The 25844-nt window shown below is 52.8% G+C and overlaps 8 protein-coding genes across 8 annotated transcripts; 5 read left to right on the top strand and 3 right to left on the bottom strand.

The window, feature by feature from the left end:
- Window positions 1-266: 266 nt before the first annotated feature.
- SODALDRAFT_267979 (mitochondrial presequence protease) lies at window positions 267-3395 on the top strand (the record flags this gene model as incomplete). Its single annotated transcript, XM_028607579.1, has 2 exons — window positions 267-565; window positions 650-3395. 2 exons carry the CDS (start codon window positions 267-269, stop codon window positions 3393-3395), a joined length of 3045 nt encoding a protein of 1014 aa, XP_028471017.1.
- Window positions 3396-6022: 2627 nt separating this feature from the next.
- Window positions 6023-6555, top strand: SODALDRAFT_355411 (hypothetical protein; the record flags this gene model as incomplete). Its single annotated transcript, XM_028613812.1, has 3 exons — window positions 6023-6075; window positions 6173-6341; window positions 6379-6555. 3 exons carry the CDS (start codon window positions 6023-6025, stop codon window positions 6553-6555), a joined length of 399 nt encoding a protein of 132 aa, XP_028471016.1.
- A 172-nt stretch (window positions 6556-6727) lies between these two features.
- On the top strand, window positions 6728-8182 carry SODALDRAFT_267487 (ornithine decarboxylase; the record flags this gene model as incomplete). The annotated part of the gene is made up of 2 exons (XM_028607554.1): window positions 6728-7022; window positions 7113-8182. The coding sequence occupies 2 exons, from the start codon at window positions 6728-6730 to the stop codon at window positions 8180-8182; spliced, it is 1365 nt and encodes a 454-aa protein (XP_028471015.1).
- Window positions 8183-9224: 1042 nt separating this feature from the next.
- SODALDRAFT_319716 (DNase I-like protein) lies at window positions 9225-12930 on the bottom strand (the record flags this gene model as incomplete). The annotated part of the gene is made up of 3 exons (XM_028609469.1): window positions 9225-10213; window positions 10303-12817; window positions 12889-12930. 3 exons carry the CDS (start codon window positions 12928-12930, stop codon window positions 9225-9227), a joined length of 3546 nt encoding a protein of 1181 aa, XP_028471014.1.
- Window positions 12931-14433: 1503 nt separating this feature from the next.
- Window positions 14434-15655, top strand: SODALDRAFT_327389 (hypothetical protein). The gene is made up of 4 exons (XM_028610424.1): window positions 14434-14648; window positions 14713-14726; window positions 14808-14833; window positions 14907-15655. The coding sequence occupies exons 1-4, from the start codon at window positions 14640-14642 to the stop codon at window positions 15188-15190; spliced, it is 333 nt and encodes a 110-aa protein (XP_028471013.1). The 5' UTR covers window positions 14434-14639; the 3' UTR covers window positions 15191-15655.
- Window positions 15656-16264: 609 nt separating this feature from the next.
- SODALDRAFT_327388 (SKIP/SNW domain-containing protein) lies at window positions 16265-18491 on the top strand. Its single transcript, XM_028610423.1, has 2 exons — window positions 16265-17938; window positions 18002-18491. Exons 1-2 carry the CDS (start codon window positions 16355-16357, stop codon window positions 18167-18169), a joined length of 1752 nt encoding a protein of 583 aa, XP_028471012.1. The 5' UTR covers window positions 16265-16354; the 3' UTR covers window positions 18170-18491.
- A 183-nt stretch (window positions 18492-18674) lies between these two features.
- Window positions 18675-19979, bottom strand: SODALDRAFT_327386 (mitochondrial import inner membrane translocase, subunit Tim17/22). The gene is made up of 3 exons (XM_028610422.1): window positions 19802-19979; window positions 19585-19680; window positions 18675-19460 (listed from the first exon to the last, which is right to left on the bottom strand). Exons 1-3 carry the CDS (start codon window positions 19859-19861, stop codon window positions 19110-19112), a joined length of 507 nt encoding a protein of 168 aa, XP_028471011.1. The 5' UTR covers window positions 19862-19979; the 3' UTR covers window positions 18675-19109.
- A 138-nt stretch (window positions 19980-20117) lies between these two features.
- Window positions 20118-25157, bottom strand: SODALDRAFT_327385 (ubiquitin carboxyl-terminal hydrolase). Its single transcript, XM_028610421.1, has 10 exons — window positions 24879-25157; window positions 24552-24717; window positions 24336-24483; window positions 23814-24276; window positions 22089-23687; window positions 21838-22007; window positions 21357-21786; window positions 20988-21302; window positions 20771-20900; window positions 20118-20702 (listed from the first exon to the last, which is right to left on the bottom strand). The coding sequence occupies exons 1-10, from the start codon at window positions 24879-24881 to the stop codon at window positions 20596-20598; spliced, it is 3531 nt and encodes a 1176-aa protein (XP_028471010.1). The 5' UTR covers window positions 24882-25157; the 3' UTR covers window positions 20118-20595.
- Window positions 25158-25844: the final 687 nt, after the last annotated feature.

Below are 25844 nucleotides of genomic sequence, written 5' to 3'. Positions count from 1 at the left end.
AATTTCAGGATCTAATTACCAGGTTCTTCCACGTTATTCCCCCGTGAATGATCCACTGTGGCACCTGCATGCTACAGTAGGTACCTCAAATACGGGTACTATTGCTCCAGACACCTTCAACAAATCTGCCGAGATTCCAGGGTAAAGTGATTTTGTCGATGCGTCCACCTTTTAGGAGCCACCTTACCGTCTCTGCTCTCCTTTGCATAGTATCGGGCGATGCGCTGGTCAATCTGAGTGTTTAAACCTTCACCTCGTGGTTTAATATGTTGCGCAACACAGCAACCAGCGCAGCCGGTGCAGCTCGAAGGGCTGTGACTGAGCTCGCCCAGTGCCCCAAGACCGGCGAGAAGCTCCATGGCTTCACTCTCCTTCGGTCCAAACACGTTCCCGAGTTGAAACTCACGGCGTTGCACCTTCAACATGACAAGACGGGCGCGGATTATTTGCATATTGCACGGGATGACAGCAACAATGTCTTCTCCATCGGCTTCCAGACGAACCCTCCAGACGATACCGGCGTGCCCCATATCCTGGAGCACACCACGCTCTGTGGCAGCCAAAAGTGAGTTGATTCAGTTGTACCAGTTGATCTACGTGTACGTTTCCAAGAGTATCGATGAATCTGTTGCTTACCGCGCCAATGTAGGTATCCCATTCGCGACCCGTTCTTCAAGATGCTTCCGCGCACCCTGTCCAACTTCATGAACGCGTTCACTGCCTCGGACCACACATTCTACCCTTTTGCCACGACCAACGCGCAGGACTTCAAGAATCTTATGTCGGTGTATATGGACGCCACTTTGCATCCGTTGCTGAAGAGCACAGATTTCACCCAAGAAGGTTGGAGGATAGGACCCGAAAATCCCCAGGCTGCCCAGACAAGTGAAGCCACCCCCGACGACAAAAAGCTTGTCTTCAAGGGCGTCGTCTATAACGAGATGAAGGGCCAGATGTCAGATGCAGGTTATTTGTTCTACATTCGTTTCCAAGACGAGATCTTCCCCGACATCAACAACTCTGGCGGCGACCCACACAAAATTACCGACTTAACGTACGAGCAGCTCCGGGAGTATCACGCCCAGCATTATCATCCCAGCAACGCCAAAATATTTACCTATGGTGATATGTCGCTCGAGGAGCATCTAAAGGAGGTGAACGCTCGGTTGAATGCGTTTGATAAGCTACCTGGCTCCCAGATCATCCACCGGCCCATTGACCTGAGCAGTGGTCCTCGCGAGCACGTCATCTCGGGGCCTCTTGATCCCCTGGTAGCACCTGACCGCCAATTCAAGACCTCCGTCTCGTGGATCATGGGGGACACCTCCGATGTCCTCGAGTCCTTTTCCCTGGCTCTGCTGTCCACCTTGCTGATGGATGGCTACGGATCCCCTCTCTACCGCGGCCTAGTCGAGTCGGGACTCGGGACCGACTTCAGCCCGAACGCCGGTTACGACAGTTCTGGCAAAATTGGCATTTTCTCCGTCGGCCTGACTGGCGTTCAAGAAGCAGATATGCCGCGTCTGAAGTCGGAAGTACATCGTATATTGAAAGACGTCCGCGAGACCGGGTTCGACAGGACCAAGATAGACGGCTCTCTGCACCAGCTGGAGCTCGCCCTTAAGCACAAGACCGCTAACTTTGGCATGTCTCTTCTGCACAGGGTGAAGTCCAAGTGGTTCACCGGCGTCGATCCCTTCGATTCTCTAGCCTGGAATGACACCATTACAGCCTTTGAGGCAAAGCTTGCCGAGGGTGACTATCTTGATGGCCTCATCGATAAGTACTTGCTGAACGACAACACTTTGACTTTCACCATGGCGCCTTCTGCGACTTTCAGTGAGGACCTAGCACGGGAGGAGCAGGATAGACTTGCCGCAAAAATCAAAGAAGCGTCGGAGAACGCCGGCGGGGAAGCCGAAGCTCGCAAGCGGTTCGAGGAACGCGAACTTGAGCTGTTGGTTGAGCAGGGAAAGTCCAACACCGAGGACCTGTCCTGCCTGCCTACAGTCCATGTGCAAGACATCCCCCGCGGCAAGGAGCCTGTCCAGGTGCGCCACGACACGGCCAACGGTGTCAAAATCCAGTGGCACGAGGCTCCCACCAATGGCCTGACTTATTTCCGCGCGGTCAATACCTTGGAGAACTTGCCTGACGATCTGAGAGAGCTTATACCACTGTTTACCGACAGCATCATGCGCTTGGGTACCAAGGACATGAGCATGGAGCAGCTCGAGGACTTGATCAAACTCAAGACGGGAGGTATGTCTGTTGGGTATCATTCCACGCCATCGCCCACCGACTTCCATCTGGCCACCGAGGGTATCATCTTCGCGGGAATGGCACTGGACCGGAATGTGCCAGCCATGTTCGACCTTCTGCGTAAATTGATCCAGGAAACGGACTTTGACAGTCCCGAGGCTGGACAGAGGATCCGTCAACTCCTGCAGGCCTCAGCCGACGGAGTTGTCAATGACATTGCCTCTTCCGGGCACCAATTCGCTCGCGGTTTCGCCGAGGCAGGATTGACACGCAACGCGTGGCTCCGACAGCAGATTGGCGGGTTGTCACAAGTGAAGCTGGTGACATCTTTGGCCAATAGACCCGAATCCGACGGGTTAGTGGACGTAATTGAGAAGCTGAAGAGGATCCAGCAGCTCGCGCTCGCCGGGGGGAACATCCGGACGGCCCTGACATGCGGGGCAGAAAGCGTAGAGCAGAACGCTTCCGCGCTGACGAAGTTCATGTCATCTATCCCTACCCAATCGGCAACCCTCCCTGCTACCCAACCGACAAGCTTTGCTAAGGATATCAAATCCTTTTTCCCACTGCCGTACCAGGTGTACTATGGTTCCCTCTCCCTACCCACCGCCTCGTACACGTCCAAGGAGGGCGCGCCACTTCAAATTTTAGCGCAGCTCCTGACGCACAAGCACCTCCACCACGAGATCCGGGAGAAGGGCGGTGCTTACGGCGGCGGGGCGTATTCGCGTCCCTTGGACGGCCTGTTCGGTTTCTATTCGTACCGCGATCCTAATCCGCAGAACACGTTGGGCATCATGCGCAATGCTGGACAGTGGGCTGTGGACAAGCAGTGGACAGACCGCGACATTGAAGAAGCCAAGATTTCGGTCTTCCAAAGCGTCGATGCGCCACGCTCGGTGAATGAGGAAGGAATGGGGCTCTTCCTGTCCGGCATCACAGAAGAGATGAAGCAAAAGCGCCGCGAGCAGTTGTTAGACGTCTCCAAAGATCAGGTCCGCGACGTGGCACAACAGTATATCGTGGATGCCCTCAAGAAGGGCGATGAGCGTGTGGCTTTTTTGGGAGAGAAGAGGCCTTGGGTCGACGGGACCTGGACTATTCATGAGATGAACATCAAGAACGGGGATTAGATGCGCTCTATTACGAAGACTCCCGACGACCACACATTATCAACTGCGACATCAGATGAATCATGTCGGGGGCACGCTCACTCATGGTAATCGTGGTCATCGTCGAATGGAGCGACATGAGCAAGTGCGACTCCTGCAGGGCTAACATGCAGCATTTCCAACATTCTTTTTCGAGATTTTTTTACTCTGTATCTTTATACACCTGTACTAACATATTACAAGATATATACCCTCTTCTCCGGATTTTGTAGTCTTCTTCTTGATTTCGACCGCATGCCAAATTCAGCGTTCAGATACGATACGTCTCTCTGCCTTTACTTCCCCATGGCTGAGAGACCACAATAAAACGCGAGAACAAACGATAGCGGACGCCTGGGGGCACACTCACCTAGTCTACATGGCTGGATGAACCGTCGCAACCGGCGTGCTCGCTCCTTCAGAGCCGACCTCCTCAGCTTTGGAGTGTTGGACTATAGAGCAGAGTACATACGAAGTGTTTCTATATGTCTCACCGTTTTCGATCCGTGTGTGTGTCCTTGATTGTTTTATCAGATAGCATTTGTCCGGGACGATGGGCATCACGTCCGAATTGTGAAGACAATGGACAGCGCCAAGGTAGAGGCCAGGATTCGCAAAAGGGTTGGCCTTGGGCTCTGGTGAGGCGGGACGTTAGGGTACAGTAAACGCTGCCGAGAGATGAAAATGCCCCGCCTACGTCACCACCACCCCGCCACAACTTCTACTGAGTTTCCATTTTTTTCTTGCTTTGAGATAATTAAAACAAACGAAAATGTAGGGTTTTCATTCTTCTACCATATTCTTTTGTCTTCGGCAGAAAGATGGGTTTAGCCCCATGTGATGTTATTTGAGATAGACAGAAGCATTTCTTGGATGGCGAGTGTAAACGGTGTAACAAGTACATACCTACGGGCTCCGTAGTATATTATGGGTAATGCTCTTTTGATATCGAGGCACAAACTGCCCCAGAAGCAATCCATCGGAAAACGAGGGGAGCTTTTACCGTAAGGTCGTGTACAATAATGCATCGTCTTTACTCCACCAGCTTTCCTATCCTTTCTATCATATATAATCAGGCTAAAAAGCGGACTATGGCCTCCGGATCAACTGGGTGAGGCAATTTCCGGGATTGGTCGACCATGACAGCGACGGTGTAAGAAAGCTACCTAGGTATTGTCGTGCTTCTTGTGAAGAGGGTCCGTTCGGACTTTGAAGCACACTAGGTACAGCACAGGTGCATCGTGATAGTGGGCGACGTATATGACTGGAACCCGGAGCATGCAGCTCAACGGTCAGCAGTTGCAGACGGCGCACTTTTTTTGTTTTCTGTCATCGGCGATGCAAGAGGGGAATGGAGGAAGAAAAGATAATGAGCCGAGAATGAGCCGACGAACGGGGCCTGTTAGGGAAATTCAAATTTCTTGTGGAGGCCGCACACCGAAAGAGTTGCGGTTTGGGAGCTGCGTGCGCCGGAACGCAGGGACGGAATGGTTTGTTTGATGTGATACCGCTACATAGGGTATCTATCTCAAATGGCGTCGTGGACGGCGGGGTGGGAGGAAATGAATTGAGGATCGCGCGGTGCATATATGCAGGAGGAAGGAGCAACCGTATCATAAGGTACCTAAATTTACGAAGTACTTGGCTGTTTCAGCGCATCTTGAAATGGTGCTGGCGCAGAGGATGGTGAAAGACGCGTTGCTCGCGTGTAAGTTGAGGCCCCCCATCTCCATCGACGGAGCACACTTACTCTCGGATGTACTGCCTTTGTACCCGTTCAGTATTCGTCTGTGCCTTAGCTCGTTACCGATTGGCTGAAACCTATCATTGAATAGCCGAAACCTCGAAACCTCAACGACTGCTCCGCAAGCTTTTCCGTACCGAGTACATTTAGTGTACGCAGAATACGTAGCTTGCTGAGAGTCTAGATACTCTACATTATTACCTGGCTCCTGGAGCCGTCAGAAAGCGAAATAGGCCCCCGAGACCAGAGAAATACCAATCTGAGGGAAATGATTGGTTCAGTGAGGGGATCTTCACAAGAAAGAAAGGATATGGAAAGTGGGAACCGAGACGCTGGAAGAAACGAATAGCCCAGTACCTGCAGAGTACAGCATTGTACCTCTTGGTCCGCAGGCCAGATGACGGAGAACGAGTCAAAATTTTGTGCGTGGTGACTCTCAGGAACTGGGCCCCACTATCCCTTGACCTAATAAAAAGGCTTCATGCTGCTCTCCCGCCACAAGCTTCACACATCCACAGCTCCTCCGACTATACCTGGATTTTTTCCTTCCTCCCTCTTCCGTACTCTTCCCCTCTCTACACAGCTCATACGGACACGTTCTACCGGACCAGTTTTCAAACTTTCTTTGGTATTCGCCACGAGGTTTTTTCTTTTACTTCGCCGCGATTTTATAGCCTTTTTTCGGCCTCGAGGGAAAAAAAAACCGCACGGGTGAGTACGGACACCGCTTTTGCATCCCTCTTCGCGAATTCGGACTCGATTTCCTCCCCCGCCCACTCGACAAATTGCCTGCTCCTGGCCTTCACATCGAGAATCACCGTGAAAAAGAAGGCAGATTGAGCCGAACAGGCGGAAATAACTGGCCATGGTCGTGCAATATCTGACCATGAGCCTCTCGATGCACATGGAGGACGCCTTGTTTTCACATCAATTTGCCGCTTCGCCACACGCAGGATTTTAGCGTTTTTTTTCTTTTTCTTTCCTTCATGCTGGCTCGTCTGGACAAGGAACCCAGGCTAACGGATGCTATCATATTGCAGGTCTTCGAGACAGCGAAGACTACCCATTTAACAATCCGCGACTTGGCCTTTGGCGTTTCAAAGGCCGCCCCGATCAAGACGGCTCCCGTGGCCGAGATCTTCGTTAGTGATCAAGATTTCAGCCTCCGAAACTACTTCCACATCGTCAACGACATTCCCCCGCCGGCTGAGATCGCCTAAGCACACGCTCGACCTCTTCTTCGGCGGTTTGCATTACCAGACGCCCCCCGTCGCTTCCCACCCCCACCAGCTGCCGCATAGGACGGGTTCTGAGCCTCTTCCTCTCGCCGAGGGAGAGTCGAGGAGGCCTCGTCAAGTCGCTGAGGGACCAGCTTGCTACCGTTTCCGACCCCCATAACACGTGTTCTAAACACCCGATCTTTTGACAATCATCCTCTCCCGCCTAAACGTGAGAGCGTAAAAACAAACAACCCGGAAACGCGTACAACTCCGTCGCGACTCCTACCGTTTTTTTTCCCCGGCCACCTGCTCAACCCGGCTCTTCACCTCCCCATTTGACTACCTAGGATATGGTAATGGCAACAGTCGCCATCGAGCACATTGCCCCGGCTACCATCAATTTTGATCGTAGCTACCATCACGTCCTCAAGACGAGTCATTATGGCGACCATGAAACCTTCAAACATGGCGTGATCAGCCCCAAGCAGATGATCGGCGATGCTCTCCGCCGTCGCGTTGAAAGCATTGACCCCGAGTTGTGCGGCCCGGGCGAAGAAGATACCTTCTTCGTCGCTGATCTTGGCGAGGTCTACCGACAGCACATGCGTTGGAAGCTCAACCTCCCCCGCGTCAAGCCTTTCTATGGTGAGTTCCGTTCCTTGGACTGTTCAGAACATGTCTCGACGACATGGTGAATCTCAATATTTGAGTCCCGTCAAACTAACTTCTTGCCAGCCGTCAAGTGCAACCCCGATCCCAAGGTCCTTGAGCTCCTTGCCGCTCTCGGCACCGGATTTGACTGCGCCTCCAAGTGGGAGGTCGAGCAGATTATCAAGATGGGCTTGGCCTCCGAACGTATCATCTACGCTCAGCCTTGCAAGACCAATTCGTACGTTCGTTACGTCAAGGCCCATGGCGTCAAGCAGATGACGTTCGACAATGCCGACGAACTATACAAGATTGCGAAGCTTTACCCCGAAGCTGAGCTGTATCTGCGCATCATGACCGACGACGAATCCAGCCTCTGCCGCCTGAGCATGAAGTTCGGCGCTGCAAAGGAGCACACGAGTGGCCTCCTCTCCGTCGCCAAGGATCTCGGACTCAACGTCGTCGGCGTCAGCTTCCACGTCGGTTCCGGTGCTTCCGACCCCATGGCGTTTTACAAGGCTGTCTATGATGCCTACGAAGTCTTCGAGCAGGGTCGTGCATACGGCTTCAATCTGAAGGTTCTCGACATCGGCGGCGGATTTTGCGGTGACACGTTTGAGGATATGGCGGCTGTTCTCCGCGAAGCCCTGGATGAGTACTTCCCGCCCAGCAGCAACGTCAGCATCATCGCGGAGCCCGGACGCTACTACGTCTCCTCGGCGTTCACCATTGCCTGCAACGTCATTGCCCGTCGTACCGTCGAAGACCCCACGGCCCGGGACAACAAGAGCTACATGGTCTATGTCAACGACGGTCTCTATGGCAACTTCTCGAGCATCATGTTCGACCACCAGCATCCCGTTGCCAAGGTCCTGCGCACCGGCAAGAGCACCTTGTATGACCTCCCATCGGCCAATGCCTGCCCCGAGGGCCAGGGAGTACGCTACTCGGTGTGGGGACCCACCTGCGACGGCATTGACCGGATCACGGAGAGCATCTCCTTCGAACACGAGCTCGACGTCGGCGACTGGCTTTACTTCGAAGACATGGGCGCTTATACCAAGTGCTCCGCCACCAAATTCAATGGCTTCTCCGACGAACATGACGTCATCTATGTATGCAGCGACCCTGGGGCCAAGGCTCTTCTTGGTCTTTAGGCGCTGTCAAGGAGGGTCGGAACCCGTCCGGTATCTTTTGCTTTTTGTATCTCTGTTGTTCAGTGTTGCTATTTCATAGGGAGGCTCTTTAGCTGTCCCAGTTTTGTTTTTTTGTCTCTCGTTTTAGTGTTGCTGCGTTGCGAGGTATAGAAATTTGAAGAGTTTGGACGGGAAAAGTTGAAGCAATGAGTCGCGGAGAAAAATCATTCAATCGTCTCCTGAGACAACTGAAATAGACAATGTTGTGGCGCTAGTCTTGTCTGTTTTCTGTCCCACGGAGACGTGGGCCACTTGTCAATACACAAACAATACTTGTAGAGCCGCACCACTAGTCCCGAGAGTGAAGGCGAAATAGCATGTCGAAATAATCGTCACTTGTGCTTCCTCCTATTGTGAGGATGGTTTTCTGAGAAGTGAGAAACGACGTGCTGTCAGACCTTCCTGAGGAAGACCCAGTCACTCGATGTTGGAAGGTCCATGTCCCGATGTGATCTGAGGTAATGCTCTCGTCGCTGTTTGTAGTACGACGGCCGCTGTATTAAGGCTGTGGAATTACTACCGTCTATCTATCCATGCGATGCAGCTTCAATGACATATGCTCCGATCACGCCCTGCGTCCCGGTTTGGTGGATGTCCTCTCGTCATTATGTCGGTGGTAACACCTGTCTCTCGATCGCTGGACAAGGAGGCAGTATGCCACCCGAATGCCCGACTTGCTTGGACTGCTCGTGAATGAGTCGCTTCCTTCGTTTCGTTCCCTCCACATCACCACTCTAATGCACCGATACTCCTTCTGACCCTCTCCGCTCGTCTTACCGCTGACGTGCCATGCCTAAGTCAGACCGTCCCTTATTCCCAATGGACCATTGAGTGGTAATGGCGCATTTGGTTTCGGTTCTATAGGTATATTTCTCCAATATCACAACCGTTGGGTCCCTCAGCGTTGACTGGGACCCCGGTCTCTCCGGGAGACGAGACTCTGCGCCGTGGTTGTGTCATAGCCGATTACCTTTGTCAAATATGCCATTCTGTCCATGATCAGTCAGCACGATGGGATACGCCGACAATCAAACAACGGGGGGACGAAAAGGGGCTGGGAACCATACTTCTCCTCTAATCCCTCCTTCTCCCGAACTTCCTCCAACTTAATCTGACAGTCCATCCATGTCTTGGCGCGAGCTTTAGGATCAACCCACTTAACCGTAAACTTGAATCGGCCTGTGACAGGTCGATGATCCGATACGCGGACTTCATGCCGCCTGTAATCGAGCTGTTTGATCCTGCCGCCGCCGCGGTAGAGCAGCCGGTCGCACCACGCCGGGGAGCGACGCTTCTCGCTTGTGTCGTATGTGTCGGCTCCTACGTCGTACTTGTACGTCGGCGCAAACGTGATGGGCATCTCGTCAAAAGCCCGCAACCGGAAGCCCGGGTTGCGGCGCCTCGCGACAAGGAGCTGGTCGCGTTCCAGGAGCTTGGCAAGGTTGTTCTGCTTCACGGCTATGACGACGGTGTCCCGGGACATGGTGTCGATTCGGTAGTTGAGGTCGCCGTTGAGAAGGCATAGTTCGTGGTCGAGAATCATCGAGCCGTCTCCACCGCCCATATAACTGTCTATGCGGGTGTCGGGGTCCCGTTCGACTGGGAAGAGCTGGGTATCCAAAATAGCAGCAATGTCGTTGTGGCGGCTGTTCGCCTGGGATTGCCCTGCGGCAAGATGGCAATTAATGAAACACATGGATGTGTTGTCGACCATGAATCGCACGACAATGGCACCCTTGTTGCCGTGGAGCCCGCCCATGCCGCGCTTGACCTCCGACGAGCTCAGGTTCCGGATTCGATCGCGTATTGACGCCTTGACAAAGATACACGTGAAGAGACCGACGAGTGTAGATGTATGAAGTAGATGGTACAGGTGTTCAGCCGGCATATAGTCATCAAGGCTCTTAAGGAGGAAGTCTCTCCAGTCGCGATATTGATGGCTCATACGCTCTTGGTCCGGACCTTCCTTCTTCTTGGATTTGAGGAAGCGTTCTGGTTCCATGTCAGCAGTGCCCCTCGTTTTGGGTGTATATGAATGAAAAAAAAAAAGAAAGAAGAAAAAAGAAGAAAAAAACACTTACTAGCCGTCGCGGTCTTGTCTTCCAAGTCAACCAGTTCTTGGAAACCAAATACCAAGATGTCCGGTGAGCCGCTGGACTGTAGCAGGTTGCGAATGAAGACGGCATCTTCCTCCGCATATCGGAGGCTGTGTGGTGTTGAGGCCCCGGCATTCCAAGTCATGGCCATGACATTCAAATCCTCGAACCGACAGAAGCTCGTTTCATGGGCCTTCATATGGGCCTCGTACCAATCATCTTGCAGCAGCCCATCCCACAACCGGAGCATGTTGTCAGCCCCAAGGGAGACGACCTGTAACCGGTTGAGTCTGTAAAAGCTTGAAGGGTCCATCGCAATCTTGACCACGGGGTTTTCGTGAGCTTGCCACTCCTTCTTGATTAACCAGGGTGTCGGTTCGATATCGTATACGCAGACCCTGCCATTGTTGAAGCCCGCCCACAAGTAACTGCCCACGCCGGCCAGCGTATTGATTTTGAAGCTAGTGACGTTGTGGACGGCGACACAAGAATATTCCTTGGTGTTATATACGCTGATCTTCCCATCGCTGTGACCGAAGAAGGCTTTTCCTGGCTGCGATCGGAGTAGTGTCCCAGAAGAAACGTCTCCTGCGTTATCCTGCGTAAGCGGCCGTACGAGAACCTGGAACTGCGTCTCGCCTGCCATAGTCGGCGCGAAGACGCGAATTTCCTTGCCCGTCGCATGCCACAGCTCGCTTCCTATCACCATGGAGAACGTATGGTTTCTGGGAACGCGATAGGTCTGATGCGGGTTCCTGTCCAGGTTGGGCGTATGTTCCTCGTCAGGCCCCCAGACAGCTATTGTGCCACTTTCATCCAGCGTCCATAGTTCGTTGTAATGTCGATATATCTTGACGACTTCGTGGCGGGCGTGGGCATTGCCCTTCTTAGCCACCACGCTTTGTGTGGCAATATCGGCTTCCATAATCTCGCCCATGTTATTTCCAATCCAGAGGCGCTTGCCTTCCTCGTCGACGTTGGGGCCAGGTTTGAATGCCACAGCAGTGGCCCTGATACCTTCTCCGTGGGAAAAGCTCATCAACATCTCCCCGTCACGGACATTCCATACCCGAGTCAGGAGCCCGGTTGTACACACCAAGTCGCCGCACACGTCGAACAGACGAGTATCGTACTTAGTCGCCAACTCATGAGCCCCTTGCTTGACGTATGGTGGCCTACGGTTGGTGTTCGAGGGGTCTGGGTATCCAGAGACCGTTACTTCCGGCTTTGCGCCCGGTGGTTGAGACGCAATAGGGGTCGTGCAAGTAGGTACGGCGTGATGGGGTAAGGGTCGAACGTCATGCGCCGCGCCCTTATCGCTTCTATCTGACGGTCGATCCACTACAGTGTTGGAACGTCCCGGTATCTGACCCGGAGGTGGGAGGATCTGCGAAGTGGGCGTGGAGACTATCCGTTTTGGAGCAGGCGGAAGCTCCCGGGTTAAGACTGATGTTGCAGCCAGTCGGGGCGGTCGGGGGGGAGGTTTCATTGCGTAGCTCTGTGTCTCCTGGACGACAGCCGGCTCAGGCACCGTTTGAGGCCGTGAAGGCAACGCAGGCGGCTGTTCACCAGTTAACTGGGACACTGTGATCCGATCTCGGGTGCTATCGGCCGCTTCATTTTCGCGATGCTTCTTCAACGCCAGGGAGTGATGTATAGGCGGCGGCTTGAACCCGAGGTCCGAGGCCTTTGGGCGTGACAATTCCGGCTGCACAACGTGCGGCTTGGGCCTCGCGGGTAGCGGAGGTGTTTCCCCGTTGGTGCTTCCCGGGCTAGTAGGCGGGCTGCTGAAAGGGGATGTTTCTTCTTTGATCAGTTTCCTCGGCTCAGTTTCGCGCGCGCGATCGACCTGCGGTGGGATATTTGACTGCGCGGGGATCAAGGGCTTTGGCTTTGCTCCCCGACTGACGGGAGGCGGCGGTGGTTGCCTGTATTCTCTTTCCCTCCTCAGCTCGGCGGATCTTCTTGGGGGCGGGGGCGATGGAGCTTTGACGGGGTTCGGCTTGGGTACTGATCTAGGTTCCCGGACAGTCGTGGAGGGACTCGGTGATCTGAGCGGCCGTGGCGGGACCACGGGAGTTGTAGGTGTCGACGCAACAGAGTCGGGGTTCAGGAAGGTTGTGGATTCGATTTGGGAAGGTCTGGTACCGACGGCTTTCGGTGGCGACAAGGGTGGTTGGACCATGACCGAAGGAGGCGGCCTGATAGGCCTGGGGCTCAAGGGAGGCGGAGGACCGACGGCACGAGCGGGTGAGCGAGGAGCCAGCTCCTGCTGTGGTAGAGGGAGATGTGTCGCAGGCGTGAAGAGACGGTCACTTCGTGGTCTTGGGGGAGGGGGTCGCGTTCCGTTCGAGGCTTCTTCGGATGCCCGTACATCTCGAGACTGATCTGGTTTTGGAGAAGGAGACAACGTTCTGGGTGGAGTTGGGCCTGATCCGAGTTCGGAAGAGGTATTCGTGTGCATGTTCTCGAACTTGGCTCGGAGGGAGGAGACGGGCTTCTGCAAGACAGGTGAGTAAAGAGAGGCGTGAAGGATGGGCACTTGTTTGAACCGGAGGATCGACAACTCACGATGGACGAGCCATCCGTCCCGTTCATGTCAGGGGAAACCATAGCGAACACAAGACCGATTCGGTCAAACCAGACAAGAACCTAGAGAGTCGAAGAGGATCTTGGAGCCAGAACACCCATAATCCTAGCTTCTCGGAAGCCCAGGTCTCGTCTGTCGTTGGGGGGGAATCAAAATAGACTGGGAGGAGAGAGCGGCGAACGATATTATCTCGAGGGTGAGGCTCCAGCGTAGCAGGCGTTGGCGAAATGGATGACGAAAGGTGCGGCCCGGGAATGTATGCAGCGCGGAGAGGCACTGGACTGGAACTGGAACGACGCGGAGTGGTGGTTGGAACTGGAGTTGAGCTTGAACATGGAACGAAAGGCGGCAAGGCAAAAGAGCGTTTGTTGTAGCCTTGATACAAGTCTAAGCATAATGAAGTGACGCTCCCACCCAATATGAGGCTGGCGCTTCGGTGTGCTTATTCGGGGGACCGGACACGCAGGGGGTGCAAAGCGGGCGATGGCGATGGCAATGGCGCTGATGACGGGTTGGTGTTGTAGGGCCACTTTGGGAATCGAAGTAAATGAAGCAGGTACTGCTGCCTTCATAAAATCAGTCAGATCGAGAGAGTGACAAATAATAGCACATTGTCAACCACCCGTGCCAGAATTGCGGTTGATTTGTTTAGGAATGATAAACGACGAACTCCCAACACGACACAGGGCTGGACACGAAGAAGGGAGAAACGTCCACCCAGGGTTGTTGTTTCAATGTCCAACCACAAGTTTATTAGTGGTCTCCAAGTTCCATGAGAATAATAAAATGCCCCATCATAAATTGTTGTCGCCGTCTGCCGAGACATTGGTTTGGAGTACCTACTCCGTACATAAGGTACCTAGTGATACCTAAACGGAGTGAGTATCTGTACCCACGAAGTAGTATCGATACCGTGTCATACGTACCATTGTCTCAGGTACTTAAGTGACCCTTTATATATTCATACAAACTTGCTCACACGACCAGAAGACCAACGCTGGTAAATTCCTACCTAGGTACCTTACACGACAATGTTTTTTACGTCTCCCGTCTTATCTTAGGTACCTTACGTAAGGTACCTACCTTACCTAGATATCAAGTTTCTTTGTGATTATAAGCATCATCTCTGCTCATCTCCTCCATTCTTTCCCTCATCCGATGTTCCGGCAAGTACGGATAATGGCCGTAGAGGCTTATGCGAAGTAAATTTGTCCCTTCCGGTGTCATTGAGGTACCCTTACTCAAGGTGCTCTGCCGGCTTGGCAGTAAGCGGGGCACACATCTCGGAAGGCCTTAGGTCGTTCAGAAGCCGACGCTGGGCTGTTAGCCCGTTGTAAGCCCCCTGTAATTACGTTGTAAGCTCAATCGCCACGGCACTGATCGATCCCCGAGTCTCTGAGTCTCTGAGCAAGGTACTGAAAAGTACTTCGTACCGTGTAATATCGATGAGTAAGGTACTAATTACCCCACTACCAGAGTCGCAGAGTCTGGACCCCAGCTCAAGTTGTGGAGTGCGTTCCGATGCACGGGCCAGCTCAATGCACCCTTCAATGGATGCAACCCGTGGAACAACCGGTGATATCACCCCATCACCTCACAAGTCATCCATGTCCGCTTCTCCCTCCAGAGCTTTATTTTATTTTTTAAGCCTTTTCAGCCCTCGACTTCATCCCGGCCCCCCAATCGCTACGACGCACCTTTCTCAAATCTTGCTCGCGATTGAATGCCCAATATGAATACGGTAAGTCTTCAGCTCTTTCGGGCCGTTCAGGACGTCGGCGAAACTAACCAAATAAAACGCATAGGTCAAGTCGTTCTGGTAAGCGCATCGGCGCCATTCTTCTCCAACACCCACCAAAGCCGTTCCGTTTTCTAACCTACTATCTTCTTTTTTCTCTAGGGTGGGAATGACCTCCCTCTGTATCGGTAAGTTTGTCCTATGACTTCGAATGAAGCCAACGGCAGAAGGCTGACGTAGCAATTTGAAACCCCGCAATAGCTGGCGGTGGCGCATACTACTTCGCAAAGAAGACCATCGACGCGGATCGCAGGGCCAAGCTTGACGAACGACGCCGCAAGCAAGAGATAATTAGGGAATTGCAGGACTCAGAAGGCATTTCTGGCCCAGCGCGGACTGACCTGGCGGGCTCCCCAAGTCAAGAGTCGGGAGCCGACCCAGCACCAACACGCCATGCCCCGACGACCGAGGGTCAAAGGTTGTCTGAAAAGAGCAAATATGAGAGCACACCATTTATAAGTCGCAAGGGAGATCGATTTTCTTGATCCCCGGGCCTTGAGCCTTCACCCGATACCGACAACCGGCACCGGAAACGAGTGCTAGCTGTGGGTGTGGAAGCACTACACCACGACGGCCAACGAGACCAGCCTAAAGGACTGCGAGTTTTGGGTCCAACGGGACGGCTCTCGGTCTTGCTCTCCGAATGGCCGCCGATACACATATTCTTGTACTAATTCTACCAATGCTTGTCACCTGAGGCGTGTGATGGATTAACGAATGACACGTTTTACCACTTCGATTGTATAAAACCACCTAGGCGAGCCCTGTGCGAAGAAGATGGCGTCCGGGGGCTTCTATGTCAATCCGGGGAAGGACGAGATGCTTCTGGCGAGGTGTATCCGGCCTCGGCACTCCTCGTATAACGCGTGGGGTGCTGTCAAAATTCCTGCCGAATATTCCACTAGATAATCATTCATATAGAAGAATCATGCACATCTTACAGTACCTTACCTTAGCCATGCCACACTGGCATATAAGTATATGCAAGCGGGTAACCTCGCAACGAGCCGGCGAACCTCCTCCCCATATTCTCATATAGGCATGACACCAGCACCGCATACTTTCCCTCAGCAAAGCAAAAGTGGACCGAAATCCTGAAGCTTATCTATCACTTTGGAACGCATGTAAAGTTGCCTGAACTATCTCGCCGTCCAGAATCCCATGTGCCTTAGAGGCGGCGGGAGAATCGAAATATGACTTCTTACCTGCTTGCCGGGCCATAATAAATACACCCGGCTTAGACCACCGCGATTCTTCGGGAGAACCTCATAATTATCCCACTGGGTAACTTGAACGTTTTCACCACTCTCGTGGCAGTCTTCTTGGACAATGGTAGTTCTCTGGATGACTAAACGGAGGTTGATCTGGAGGATAGCTTAAGGATACGAAAAAAAAAAAAAAACGCTTAGCTAAGGTAATGCTTATTATCGATACTTAGGTAATGAACCACGCAGTTCGGGCACCGCAAAAACTCTCGATCCGGCTCCAAGTACAACCCGGGCAGGCAGTCCTTCTTTGAGCTCGCCTTCTAAAAGCCAATGCTAATTTCTTGCTTTCGTCACGAGCCTCTGGGTAGTACGACAAGCTCAGTTCAACATCGCCCAAAGCTTCCCCCTTCCAAACCATCCCACCACATTCCCAGAGGCATAATGACATCCCTTTCAGCATCATCACTGGCATTGGCGCTTCCGAAACCCAAATACACAGGCGAGGATGAGGAACCCCCTTCGCGTGCCCAGCAGCGCGGCCCGCGCGTCGTCGGCGTCGGACAAATCGACGAAACCCAAATCGTGTTAAAGAGGTCGGGACCTCCACCGTACCGGCAGAGAGCCGGATGGCGACCGCGATCACAGGAGGACTTCGGAGATGGAGGCGCTTTCCCCGAGATTCCCGTCGCCCAATACCCCCTGGACATGGGCAAGAAGACAGCCACCACCAGCAACGCCTTGACCGTCCAAGTCGACGCCGAAGGAAAAGTTGCCTACGATGCCATAGCCCGACAGGGACACAGCGCAGACCGAATCATCCACACCTCCTTCAAGGATTTGATCCCGCTGCGACAGCGGGCCGATGCAGGCGAGATCGATCTCAGTCGGCCGAGTGCGGAGGAGGTGGCCGCCGCGACAGAGAAGACAAAGAATGCTCTGGCAGCCCTCGTAAATACCGCCGTAGCCTCGCAGAAACCGAAGAACGTCAACGTCGGTTCACGGAGAGACGCGACTTTCGTTCGCTACACGCCGGCCAGCCAGATGGGCGACAACTCCAAAAAACAGGACCGTATCATGAAGATTGTCGAGGCGCAAAGAGACCCAATGGAGCCTCCCAAGTTCAAGCACAAGAAGATTCCCCGGGGCCCGCCGAGTCCGCCTCCGCCCCTCATGCACTCCCCTCCTCGAAAACTTACCGCCGAGGACCAAGAGATGTGGAGGATCCCACCACCCGTCTCAAACTGGAAGAACCCCAAGGGTTTCACGGTGCCTTTGGATAAGCGGCTTGCCGCTGACGGGAGAGGGTTGCAGGATATTGCCATCAACGACAAATTCGCCCAGTTCTCCGAAGCACTCTACGTCGCCGATCGGCATGCGCGGGAGGAAGTCCGGCAACGTGCACAGATGCAGCAAAGGTTGGCCGAAAAGGAGAAAGCACAGAAGGAGGAGCATCTACGCATGCTGGCGCAAAAGGCAAGGGAAGAACGCTCCCGCGGAGGACGTCGACGCTCTGGCTCTGGTTCCCGGTCTCGTTCTCGTTCTCGTTCTCGTTCTCGTTCGTACAGCGGCTCCGACGCGGAGGGCTCTGCCAGCGACGACTCCGAAGTCCGCGAACGTGAGAAGGCTCGACGGGAAAGAATGCGGGAAGAAGAGCGGAAACTGCGACAGTCGCGCATGGGTGCAGAGAGGCGGATCCAAGTCATGGCCAGAGAACAAAACCGAGACATCTCAGAGAAGATCGCCCTAGGACTGGCGAAACCCACCCAATCCAAAGAAGCCATGTACGATTCCAGGTTATTCAACCAGACGAGCGGGTTCGACAGCGGGTTCAACGAAGATAACCCCTACGACAAGCCACTCTTTGCGGCGCAAGATGCCATCAGCAGTATATATCGACCCCGCGCGAACGTGGATGACGAGGAGGATGAGGCGGCTGGAGAGAAAGAGATGGCCAAGATCCAGAAAACAAGCCGATTCGGAGAGGTTCTGGGTAGGGGGACCTTCAAAGGCGCAGAGGATGCCGAGGTGAGTCTCCTCCTGAGATGTTCCACTAGGATCATTTCTTCTGCTAACATGGTCGTTTTGCAGGCACGTGAGGGGCCCGTCCAATTCGAAAAGGATGCCGGAGACCCATTTAACGTAGATAAGTTTCTGTCCGAAGTAGAGACGAGTACGGCAGCGAAGAGAGGCTATGGCCTGCAGGAAGAGGATTCACGGAAGCCCAAGAAGGCGAGGGTGGACGAAGATGAAGATTAATGGACAAGAAGGCATTTGGAGAATAAGATATATCGGGCAGTGTGTTTCGGCCAAGGGGAAGGACTGGCTAGACCATGCCGTCCTCTGGCTGACGGCATCAACAATCACTATTCTGAATGCATGGATTTGCCTGTCCGAAGGCCAAACGAGCAGATGTCAACCCAATCGTTCCGTTGCACCTAAGCCAAAGACTAGATTCCATCTATGTTTGATCTCCATAGAGACCAGTCATAACAACGTACAGGAGTGGCGACTTGGCCAGGACTTCATGTGAGGGCCAAACTTCCATATAATTAAATAAATATCCTCATTTATCCCTCGGATCTCCAACGAAAATAGAACACTATATGTCTAGATGGTCTGAGACTGTTTGAAACTCCTCAATTGGTTAACCAGTTCCGAACCAACAAACGTGGAAGAACCAAAGGGCTTTCCTAGTACACTATAATTGCAGAGCACCCCACGCTCATCAAAGCACGGTCAAAGCAGTTAGCTCGTCCGGACACTCGGTCGAACTCATTCTCATTATGCTTAGCAAGTTGCCGACATGCTCCTCCATGTACCATATTCTACACTATATATAACATCTTGCCGGGTGCATCTCGACCCGAAGGTTATGGTATAAGCGGGGTGATTTTTCTAACCTTTATCGTTTGCTTGACAACCAAGTCCAGCAACGAGTCTATCCCATCTCCGTAAGCCAAAAATAAAAATAAAAGAACGCCGTGCCATGCGCAAAAGAGCATTCAGTCTCGGGCGGGACAGCCCAGAAACAAAGTCGTATGTTGTACAAAGCGGCCCATCGAACCAACCCAGCCACCGCCGTTTCGCCGAGGGGTCCGGAGTCATGAGCCGGGTGTTTCTTCGGCTACCAGCCTGGGCCAGTACTGCCCTTTCCCACCGCCCACGACGGTGGACAAGCCAAAGCGTTAAGGGACTCTTACTCATCCCCCGGACTCCTCATGTAGGCGTCGATCGCAGCACTGAAAGCCGCAAAGGCAACACAGCCTCCGACGGCAGCCTGTGGCCCGGCATTCCTCGCGAGAATACCGCCGGTAAGACACCCGGCGGCAGCGCCGTTGTACAGGTCGTTCTTGGCCCTGAGGCCCTCAATGCCGCACTCGATACCCGAGAAGAGCGCGCCCACTTTTCCGAAATTGCGCGCCATGCTCCACGACCGCGTCCCCATGTCCTTGAATCCAATCTTAAGTTGTTGCCGGAGCGGGAGAGAGCTGACTGGGGTTGCTGTCCCGCCGGGAACTGCTGTGTGGAAGGGGGTGTCGTAGGACATCTGTTGGCGTTGTTGCTTGTCAGCAGGGCAAAGAGGAAGATAGGGGAACGTAAAAAGGACGGAATGAGACATCCAGGGGTCCCATGAAGAGGTGCGAGGTGCGAGGTGCGAGGCACCAACATACCGAAGCCATGAACATGCCGAATACGCCGCCCATGCCGAATCCCATGACCCCGGACATTATGCTTTTCGCAAAGCAGTTGTCCATCCCTTGTCGAATCTGTCCAAATTTTCGATCCATGTCAGCGTGAACTTATCTCCCATCGCGAGATGTAGCGCGAAAGTCTGCTCCTGGTTGCGACTAGGAACTTGGTGGAGGGGATGGAGGGGGCCCGACGTACAAGTTTCTCATAGTGCTCCGGACCTGGCGAGGCGCCACCTCCTGACACGGGAAAATTCATTGGGGCGTTCTAAGTGCTGAAGATGATTCTCTTTCGCGAGACGGGGAAAAGGAAGCGCGTTTTATTAAGAAGAGGCTCGGTTCTTGCGAAGACGGAGTGATGGAGGTGTCGCAAGTCTTCCAGAAGCATATCACTTTCCGTTGAACAATTCTGCCCGAGTTGACCGCCGTAAAACTTTTGACCCACTTGGTGGTCTCTGTGTGGCAATTCGGTGTGCGCCACACCGACCTTGCGGAGTACCTACGAAGTACGGTGTATTACTAAGGTACGTACTCATTATTACCGACTTCACGGTTCGGTCTTATAAATCAACTTGCAAGGAGCTACCTAAGGTACCTACTCAGTAGATACCGCGGACAAGTCATGGCAGTGAAACAGTCGGGCTCGTAGAACTCGGAAGTATTTTCTTGCTTAATACCTTACTTCCTTCATTCTCTCGAACTCCACTGACCGCTGACTGGTGGAATATATCCACATCTCTTTCGCAACGCATCCTCCTGGCCATATTCGTTCATTCCGCCCAGCTCGGAAGCAAGTCCATGAACCTCGTAAGAGATAGTATAATGCCAAATAACTGGTTTCTTTTTTCTGAGAGTAAGGGAAAAGCTCCTCCTGATATGAGATAAAAACCTCCGCTACTAGAATCGCTCCCCATCCTTGAGGCTCTGTTCATGCGCCTTCTATACATGCGTACTTCATACACGCGTTACACTGGCTCAACGGAGACCTATGATCTAGCGCAAAAACATGTCACCAGCACCATTGCGCATAGTGCGGGTGCGGTCCACATGATCCAGTCCCAGCGAGTCATCGTCCGTTGCGACGTCCCACAAAACATCATCTGTGTTCTCCAGTGTCAACATTGTTCGATAAAGAGTAGAAAAAAAGGAGAAGGGTGCTTGGTCATACCATCGTTCAGGTACTGGGCCTTCGAGAATTGAGATCTCCTAACTACTGCGATCTTTATCTTCTCGAAGCTCTTCCCCTTGAGGCCCGTTCGTTTCTCGAGGCGTTTCTTCGTGTCTGAGAACTTCTCACCCTGGTCGAACGTTAGCATGGCACATCTCTCATTCGAAAGGCGAAGGGGCCGGGCCAGTTCCGGCAACGTCCCCATCCTTCGACATACCTCTATCAGCAAAAATTTAAACGGGATGCCGTGAGTACGTTGAGGTTCGTTCTGGAAATGGAACACCGGAATAAAATGGCCCTCGTCGGCTTTCAACTCTTCTTCCGGCACCCGCTCTGCGAATAGACCCGTGTACTCGTTCAGGCTAATGACCGGGTACTCGCGCGACAGTTCACGGTAGAACTTATTCTGGCTGGATTCATAAACACGAATGCGGCCATCCTCGGCCTCGTCAGGAATCTCGGCCTTGTTGACGAGCGCTTGGATGAGGTCCTCGATGTTGCCATTCTTAGGAACAAGAATATCATACGGCTCCTGCGGTACTGTATTAGCTATCCGATCATCAATCCCAGCACATCTATCCCTTACCTCTTTCGTGATGCCCTCGCTCAGCCAGCTAATCTTGACGCTCTTCTTCGTGTCTAGCTCGGCAAGGCTCATTTCTAGAACCTCGAAATAGAAGGCGTCTGATCGCTGGGTAGTGCTCAAGTGGTTGAACCCGGTCGGATTTAAGATCGACTGTAGGGTCTGGTTCGGTCCGCGCTTAACAGGGGTTCTGGGGTTACCAGTTGAGGCGTTTACAGTCCAGAACCGAAGATGTGTTGGCTGCCAGCCGATATACTCAGCCACCCGCTCTGCTAGCACGTCGTAGGTAATCTTTGAGTTGAGATCAAGCTCAAAAGGAGGGAACTTCTCATTGTTCGTCCGTGTCGGGTGCGGGTGGAACTTGACCGTCTTCTTGTTGTGGAGGAAGTCGTAGTAGTCACGCGCATCCTCGCAGCGGTCGCTCTTTTTCGTCCTATCGGGGTTGGTTAGCTAACTCCTTACGCCGGTCGAATGTGTCACCTACAGGTCCTCTGTTGACTGCTTCTCATTCAGGCCAAGACGCTTCTCAAGGTAGTTCCGATCTGTCTTGCGATCAACGCTACGCTGGAAGCAAATGATGTCGCCATCCTGCAGTTCGGCCCCTTTCAGTGTCTGCTTGGGTTTCAAAACCTCAATCATGCTCGGCTTGATTTCCTATTGCGAGAAGAGAAAGGAAAAAAAGTCAGAGGGTCAACACAACCAATGCTAACTAAACATCTCCCGCGATCCACTCACCTCGAAGAGGAAAATCTTGTCCTCGGCTGGGAGCTTGTCCCCCCAACCCATTTTTTTCATGATCAAAGGGACAAGCTCTTCAACTTTCTTTTCTCTGCTGATATAGACATGGCTTACGCCACGGAGGGTCTGGGCCTCGACGTCAAAATGCTTGAGGAACACCAGAATTAGGTCATTCTTCACAACGATTCCGTTGTCGTGCGGCTCGTGGGTAGGCCAGATGGCATTGCCCTCGGCAGTGGTTTCCTCTGCGACTTCGGCCCAGAGGCGAAGAATCTGATCCCTATGTGCCGAAGCTCTCTGGAAAGTCTCTTCTACCGTCGGGGACAGATCCATGATGGGCTGGTCTGGTCGAACGGTCTTGTTCTGCCGGTTGACCATGACCCAGAAGCGGACGTTCTGGGGTGCTTGGTTCAGGTCCTTCGCAACGATTTCCACCAGTTGTTCCATGGACATACTGCGGAGTACTCGGTAGAAACGAGGGGCGGCTGCATCTTCGGACTGCGGACCAGCGTCGAAAACGGCCAAGTCGGTTCCTCCGTGATGTCTGAAGGTCTCCTCCGTGATGACCTTGACGCCGATATAGAGATGCTGCTCCTCACGCTCTTTCCTCCGAGCTTCCCGCAAAGCGGACTCCTCCTCGACCTTGCTTCTCAGGTGCCTCGGGATGTCGTCTTCAGTAACGGGACATAGGATCTTGTCTAGGCGGGACTGCCGAATATACACCAGCATGTAGGCGCTATTCTGGCGCATGGCGGGAGCCTTCTTCTGGAGCGGAGCTCGTAGGTATGCGCCATTAGCTGTCCTGAACTCGCCCCCGAAGTTCTCCTCCAGAACCTCCCGCATCGTCGCCCTGGTGACCTTGTCATCATCGTAGCGATAGAACCAGCCATCCTTGTTCGGCTTGAGGAAGGCATAGTAATGACCCGCGTTCAAATCACCACTGTGGACAAGAACGCCGTGCAACTGATACGTCCAAGATACTGATCTGTCGGCATCCTCTGAAAGATACGGCGCGGCATCAAAAACCTCGGGGAATTCGTAGCGATCGTTGATCTTCATCATCATGTCGCGCTGGATGTCGTACTCGAACCGCTTCAGTTGCAGATGCAAAACGTCCGGGAAGCTGGTAAAGATGACGCCCTTGTTGGCGTCTTGCAATTTGTGTTCGTCCCCTGCATAGTACTGATTTTCCCCCTCCATCTTCTCAACCTGAATATAATCTTCGAAACTTTCCAGGAGATTCTTGTTGCCGCTGACGTTGAGTTGAATGTCCCAGAAGTCCTCGATGCGGCTGGATTCGTAATCGACGTTGACGCACGAAATATATGTCTTGATCTTGCCGCTGAACATCTCGGGGAGAACCCTCTCAGCAGGTGTGCCCTTCATTTTCTCTTCCATCCGCTCCATGAGTTTTCTCGACAGCTCCTGCACGTCTTGTTGTTCAAAGATATGTCGCGTCTCCCAGCCGAAAGACTTGGTGAGTTCATTTGTCCCGACTGCGGCATCGGAAGTTTGCAGCTGGTAGAAGAGGCGCTGAAGCGTGTATGCACTGTTGCTTAAGCTATCCTCATGTTCAGTGGGAATTCCGTAGATGGCCTGTTATCCAGGGTCGTCAGCAGCTAGGTCAGAGCCCCAAGGCGCATGTTTGGTTGAAGTGGAGGTTAAAAGAATGAATAAAGATAAGAGGGGAAAAAGAGAAGAAAAAGAAAGACAGGTACCGACTTTTCTGAAGGCGTTCGTGAAGTACAGTGATTGCAGAAGAGAGTTCAGGTAGCATGTCGCGCCCTGGTTCTTCAGACCGACGTAGCCCGTTTCCTTCTTGGAGTCATAGTTGGTGAAGTTGTGCCACAAGACACCCGTCTCGTCTTCTACAACTCGGACGTAGGCCGTGATAGTGGCCATATCATTTTCGCAGAGAGGCCGAGTGGCGCCTTCGAAGGGCACATTGAACATCTTCCGCAGCTCGTAGAACCGCGTGAACCCCCAATCAGCCTCCTCCTTCGTAAACCGATGGTGCGCAACATGGTGGATATAGAGTCGCGGGTCGTTCGGATTAGAGAGCACTAGCGCAAACTGAACGCAGCAACTCCAGTTCTCCGGGATGTCCGCGGGCTTTTCAAAGCCATGTTCGAGGTAGATGGAACATTGGTCGACATTGTTTCCGTAGGGAAACAGTAAAACGCGCCTAAGATGCCGAGTCAATATGATCCGGTGACAGCGCAGAGTGTCGATGGAGCATCGTACCATGGATAGCTACCAGCTTGGAAGACAGGGCCCTGTTCTCGTTTGTTCAAGCTTCGCCAAGATTGGATAGACCAAGTATTGACGACATCTTCAAGGACCTTTGGCTCTTCGGCGAGTGGGGGTAGAATGAGCTCTCTCATCGCATCATCTATTTATCCTTCGCGTCAGTCGCTATCAGGGACGAGAGCATGTAGGGCAACCGGAAGAGACACATACGGTCAGTGGCCAGTGGTAGATCCTGCAACTGGTCGGCCTCGCTATCGAGAGTGTCTGGGCTGATAATGGCAATAGATTCCTTCTCGGATTCGTCGGTAACGCTGACGTATTCGTCTGCGTCCACCATCATCTCGTTGGGAGACTGGACGTCGTGTTGATTGAAGCTCTAGGCGCAGACGTGAACGGGTCAGTTCCAAACCCATGAAAATGCTCGGTGGGTAGGCAGCGACGGGTTATGTATGTTCTACTGGAAGGAGGGAAAACGTGAAGAAGAAATAGTATGTGCAATATGATGAAAAGTGATAGAGTTTCGGACAGGCAGCTTACCATGGCCAAGACAGTCCGGCAAGCAAGGCCGAATAACTGCGTCAAGTAGGAAGCCACCAACGGTCTTGAAGAAAGGCGACTGATGCGCAGGAACCAGTGACCCGGCAGCCGGTGGGGGGAAATGTCAGAGGATGAGAGGGCACGTCACGAGACAAGAGTCAGGGCGTGTGAAGGGAAATTCCCTATTCCCAGTGAGCAAATTGACAGGACAAGTTTAGTATTGGTATCATGAAGATTGTTGGCAGGGTGAACAAGAAATATTGGCTCGGAAACTTCCAAGGAGAGGGGGGCAAGATGAGGTCAACGTAAGTTAAGCGGAGAGTACGTACCGCTTCACGGATCACAGGCCTGGTCGGTGAATGGATTTGTGGAATCGGTACTTCGGTACAAAGCCTGTCCCTTGTCCCTTCCGATGTTTAGCACATATCATCTACCTTAGGAAAAAGTAGGTAGTTTGATATTCGTAGTCAAGTATAGATAGCACTACCATTTCGAGAGACGATGCGGCCATGAAAGTGTTAGATAAGGACAAATATACTCTACGAAACTTATTACGCGAGGACGGTCAGGAATACCGAGTTATTCAGCGGATATTGAACCGTTGAAAAAGAACAGAAGAGGCAAAGTAATTTTGGTACCTCATAAGTAAGGTAAGGTAGCAACTCGTCGCTTTTGGTGGGGAGCCGGTTAGGTACTAGGAAATGTTTGGATGTTTGGCAAATGAGTAATTACCAGCATACTTCAAGATTAACCACCCTGTGATGGATAAGGATTAAGACAGGAGCAAACGACATACTCAAAGATCTTGTGACTCACGGTTCAGCTAACTGGGTCTGTGATAACGAGCTTTGCAAAACAAAACATGTAGAACTCGAGGTCAGATGAATACGGGTTGTCAAGTTGTCATGCCACTTCAGCCAGTGACACAATTCTGTCATGGGAAACTGTGGTACCTAAGGTACTTAC

The sequence above is a fragment of the Sodiomyces alkalinus genome (genome assembly GCF_003711515.1).
Source record: "Sodiomyces alkalinus F11 unplaced genomic scaffold SODALscaffold_1, whole genome shotgun sequence".
Classification (NCBI taxonomy): Eukaryota; Fungi; Ascomycota; class Sordariomycetes; order Glomerellales; family Plectosphaerellaceae; genus Sodiomyces; species Sodiomyces alkalinus.
This window is presented reverse-complemented; position numbering and strand designations above follow the sequence as displayed.

Excerpts from the sequence above, each read along its gene's own strand:
- SODALDRAFT_327389 (XM_028610424.1), top strand. Across the intron at positions 14,834-14,906 it reads AATGACCTCCCTCTGTATCG|CTGGCGGTGGCGCATACTAC; the intron begins GTAAGTTTGTCC and ends ACCCCGCAATAG.
- SODALDRAFT_327386 (XM_028610422.1), bottom strand. The coding sequence starts at position 19,861 with ATGAATTTTCCCGTGTCAGGAGGTGGCGCCTCGCCAGGTCCGGAGCAC. Across the intron at positions 19,681-19,801 it reads CGGAGCACTATGAGAAACTT|ATTCGACAAGGGATGGACAA; the intron begins GTACGTCGGGCC and ends AAATTTGGACAG. Across the intron at positions 19,461-19,584 it reads TCGGCATGTTCATGGCTTCG|ATGTCCTACGACACCCCCTT; the intron begins GTATGTTGGTGC and ends CAACGCCAACAG.
- SODALDRAFT_327385 (XM_028610421.1), bottom strand. Across the intron at positions 24,484-24,551 it reads TCTACCACTGGCCACTGACC|ATGATGCGATGAGAGAGCTC; the intron begins GTATGTGTCTCT and ends AAGGATAAATAG. Across the intron at positions 21,787-21,837 it reads AAGCAGTCAACAGAGGACCT|GACGAAAAAGAGCGACCGCT; the intron begins GTAGGTGACACA and ends CAACCCCGATAG.
- SODALDRAFT_327388 (XM_028610423.1), top strand. The coding sequence starts at position 16,355 with ATGACATCCCTTTCAGCATCATCACTGGCATTGGCGCTTCCGAAACCC. Across the intron at positions 17,939-18,001 it reads AAGGCGCAGAGGATGCCGAG|GCACGTGAGGGGCCCGTCCA; the intron begins GTGAGTCTCCTC and ends GTCGTTTTGCAG.